Consider the following 4,656-nt stretch of genomic DNA (forward strand, 5'->3'; position numbering starts at 1 on the left):
ATAATTTTAGAAATTTCATCTAGAAAAAAGTCAATTATTTGATGAAGAATTATATAATTTCTTAAATCATTGTTATCTGGTCATTCGTTTAACATTATTTATTTTACGAATGCTAATTTATCATTACTACATGATGATTGTTTAGTTGATTTACATTTTCTGTAAATTTTACTAAAATTATTTAAAGCTCCGTAAAATTTATGGCATATATAAATTAACAATTTTTTAAACTTTCAGTACAGTTCTCTTACTTTCTTAAAGGAAATCATAGCAGCATTCATTTTCATATTCCTTTCGTTCGTAATAATTTTTGAATAAATCATGTTATATATATTTGTAAATACCGCATATTATTATAATACCTTTTGCTCATTAATATATTTTCTGCATCGCCCTCATAACATTATTTCGATTCCTGCAAAAATGTTAATATTATTTATTTATATTGTCCAATGTTTTTAAAGATGACTTAACCATCTGTTTATTTATTCCAACCATACTTTGTTAGTGATACTAATATACCCTTTCCACGTAGTTTGATTAGTAGATTAACAGAACAACAAATTATTTGTGAATATTTATTATATGTATGCAGCATTTAGACGAATAAATCATATTATAGCAGCAATTTTCGAACGAATTCGTTTCATATTCCATTTCCACTTGATGTTTCATTTTTATACAAGTAGGCGTTTATGAAATGATCATACTAGTAAGAAAAAAAAAATTCTAAAGGTTATTATAACAATAATTTAATAAAATGTTTTAATTCAGTTTTAGAAAAAGAAGACATAACAGTGTTCACATATACGTAAAAAATGTTATTATCTTCATTTTTGACAAAAAAAGAAAGAACTATAAGTGATAATAACATATAGACATTTCGTTTAAATTATATATAAATAAATGTACAAAAAAAAAACATTTCACTGTTAAAGAGATTAATACAATTTCGTAAAATATGCAAAATTTATGTGCTCATGAATAAATGCACTAGCGTTTATTGTGTATATTAGCTAGCACATGGAAAATTAAATTTGCACAAAATTTTTTTATAATTGTAAATTCTTAACGATATCATGCAAACGATGATACGCCAATTTAACAAAAAAACAACTAAAAATAAATTACTACAAAAAAGAGTAGTTTATATTTTATTTATTTCTTAAAGGAGAACATAAATGATCAATTTTTTATTATTCATATTGATCATTGTGTTGAATATGCAAAAGGGCTATACGAAAATGGAATATTTCTTTCATTCATTTGCGCTGGATATTCTGAAAGTACCCTTTGTAATTTTTCATTCATCTTTTTTTGTTCCTTCTTCTTTTTTTTTGTGAAAAATGTCCCCAAAGGGGTGAACTGAACATAAAAAAAGGTTTATATAATTATGTTCTAATTATAATTATAATATATAATTATAAATGAATGCATAATCTTTAAAATTCAATAAATTTTAGTTTACCTTAATGAGGAAAGTTAGTAAGAGAATAATTGCTAAGGGTACTAAAGCCATCATGATGTATTCTTTATATGGTACATTACTAAATAACCTATTAAATATATCCAGTACATTACCACTTCCAGTGGTAACTGCTTCACCTGTAGCCCCTGCTCCACTTCGATTACTTTGTGAACTTACTAAAGTTTCACCATCATTAATTGTACTAGTAGGTACACCTGTAATAATATAGAATTTGTGAGTATATGTACTATGTGATATGCTAAAGGTATGTAAATTCTATACATTATATTTATGCCATTAATAAGATAACGGCTGCATATGAGATCGATATTTTTTTATACATGTAGTTGGTTGAGGATGTTTATCCTGTAAATATTGTTTACCTCCTTCAGATGTTTCATGATTTACATGATGTAAACCTTCTGTTGAGCCTTCATGACCTCCCTGAGTTTGTGATTGTTGCATGTTTGAACGATGTTCCTTACCTGAGTGAACTTCTTGATTGGATTCTCTATCTGTTCGTGTCTTTTCTTTTTGTAATTCATTTCCTTGATCAGATGCTTCTTGTTCAGTGTGCGGTTTACTTTGTGTAGAATTGTCCATCTGTAATTCCGCAGAATTAGATACACTAGCAGAAGAATCTCGATTACCCTGTATTTTCTGACAATTTGAAAGAGCCTAAGAGTTTCGATCAGTAGAAGTTAAATCACATACAGATAAGGAATTTTTTATATCATGATCAGTACCGCTAATATTCCTATCAGCGCGTAATCCACCAACATGTATTTTACAAGTAATTACTTCAATACAAGGAGTTTAACTACTTACCTCACTGCAAGATGTTCCAACAGAAAATACCTGATGAGAGTCATTGTTACAAGGATTTTCACTACATGGGACCTTATCCTGTTTAGCTTCAACACCCAAAACTTCATCAGCAGCTTTACTGTCAGTGGGTGAATTTCCAGCAGCTTTAGTGGTATCAACTTCACCTGGCAGAGCACTTCCAGTAGTACATTCAACACTATAAATTGCATGGCCAGATAATTCAGTAGTACCCTTTATGCCAGTAGCACCTACAGAAGGAAGGGATATACTGCCATCAACTGCTCCATCAGTAACTATAGGAGGGGGATTTCTATGACCAGGATTTCCACTAATAGAAGTTCCCACATCACGATTTTCTGTGGCAGAAGCCACAACAGCATCTTTATCAACAGAGGTATGTTCTTCATAGGTTTGACTTCCAACGGCTTGCTTACCATGCGCATTATCATTTAGGGTTTGACTATTACGTGTATCTCTTTGAGAAGCAACTGTTTCTGGAGTTTTTCCTTGAGATGTACCAATTGAAGGAGAATCTCCTTCAGAGCTATTTTGTAGAGAAGAATCGCTTGGATTACTATCTAGTGCACGATGTGTCGGTTGCGGGGCGATACCTAAACGTTGTGTCGGATTATCTATTGGTATGTGAGGATTAGAATGATGATCAAGTTTTGGTTCAGACCCGTCACTTTTAGGCTCAACAGAAGGTCTCAGAGATATTACATGCGGATGATCCTGTGAAATTACTTGTTCCTGCCTTGGTTCTTTTCCATCGACATGGTTTTCACCTTGACCTTGTGATTTCTGTGTTTCTAAAGTTTTCATTACAGAGCCTTTTTCATTCAGTTGTGGTGTTTTTACACCCGTTTTTCCTTTTGCTGCTTTTACTTTTTTTCCACAGTTGCGACCTTCGCATGATGTTTCTGTATCATCTTTTAATTCAGTAAGTTTTTTATCTTGTGGTGAGATGTAATTAAGACATTTAGGATTTGCATTACATTTTCGATAAAAACCGCTTATATCGGCATCACTATTTAAGTGAATTTCTAACAAATTTCTATCGTAGCATATCTTTAATTTTTTTTTTTGTTCATTTATATATTTAATTAATTCTTCCCAATCCTTGTTGAAGTCTGCATATTCCTTTCTTTCAAATTCAGCAATACTACCTTGAATATTTTCTAAAATTTCAAAATATCTTTCCAAACACTCCTGTGAATCCAAAGTTTGATCTTTATCATAAATGTTAATGGTTATGCTCCCCATTATATATGCATTAACCGTTATTATTGTACATTTTTTATATTTCTTTTAACAATTAAATTGGGATAATAATTGATGCATACAAGTAGACACCTTTGCAATGTAGAATTTAATATTTTGTTATCATGATCTTGGATTGCTTCGTTTATACAAGCAAATATAATAGTGCTAACAAATGATACAGCATAATATAATGTAACATATTGTTATGTTAAGCTGTTCTAAAAGTGGATATGCGAATCTTTTAAAAGGATAAAATATGAAAATAATTGAACTCAGGAGGATACTTTTAAAGCATTTGTAATATTTTTATGCATTAAATAAATACCTCACAAATGGTGATATATCTGAATACGACGTTTTGTAATTAAATTATGGTTAAAAGTTTAGATTCACATAGAGTTCATATATTCTGCCCCAAAATAAATATAACAGAAAACGTCAAAAGGCTACAATTAAGTAAACTAACAAATCAAAGAAAGCTCTTTCCGTAAATTATTATTTACATTTAAGTATACTTATTCTTTTCCCTTTAATGTTAAGACAACACATAAATTTATTAGGTATCAATATTTTCCTTTATAACTGTTGAGCTCCTGTGTTTTGGTGTAAAATATTTTTTATAAACATGTTTATTGGAAAAAATTAGTACAGTTCTACTTGGTTTCCTAATAAAACTTTGATTGTTCGTATATTTTTGCCACTGTTATTTGTACGTTCATCCATTTTGCGTTCACAGTAATGTATATGAAGATGACGGCTATATATAATTTAGAAGTAGCTTTGCTTTATAATTGCAAATGTATTTTCCATAAAATTGTATATTTGGTAGTTAACGCAAATTGAATAGCTGCACAACTTCAAAGCGAAGAGCTTACGCCTTTCTATATATATTATATATATATGTGTATTTATTGAGCATTTTAGGCGCAACCTTCACATTTGATATATTACCACTTGTATCAACATATTTTTTGGCGCTTATGCAATAATTTTATGAGAATTTATTTCTACAATTATAATGCGGTACAGTTAAAAAAAATAGATAACATTAACTGGCAATAATTGAAAAAAATATTCAACAGTTCATTATGTGCTTT

General features: G+C 29.6%; 1 protein-coding gene across 1 annotated transcript; it reads right to left on the reverse strand.

Annotated features, from left to right (window-relative positions):
• Positions 1-729: 729 nt before the first annotated feature.
• Positions 730-3,559, reverse strand: PVX_060690 (variable surface protein Vir18-related; the record flags this gene model as incomplete). Its single annotated transcript, XM_001612453.1, has 4 exons — positions 730-1,365; positions 1,469-1,683; positions 1,810-2,146; positions 2,297-3,559. 4 exons carry the CDS (start codon positions 3,557-3,559, stop codon positions 1,210-1,212), a joined length of 1,971 nt encoding a protein of 656 aa, XP_001612503.1. The 3' UTR covers positions 730-1,209.
• Positions 3,560-4,656: the final 1,097 nt, after the last annotated feature.

Source organism: Plasmodium vivax, genomic scaffold (genome assembly GCF_000002415.2).
Source record: "Plasmodium vivax scf_6583 genomic scaffold, whole genome shotgun sequence".
Classification (NCBI taxonomy): Eukaryota; Apicomplexa; class Aconoidasida; order Haemosporida; family Plasmodiidae; genus Plasmodium; species Plasmodium vivax.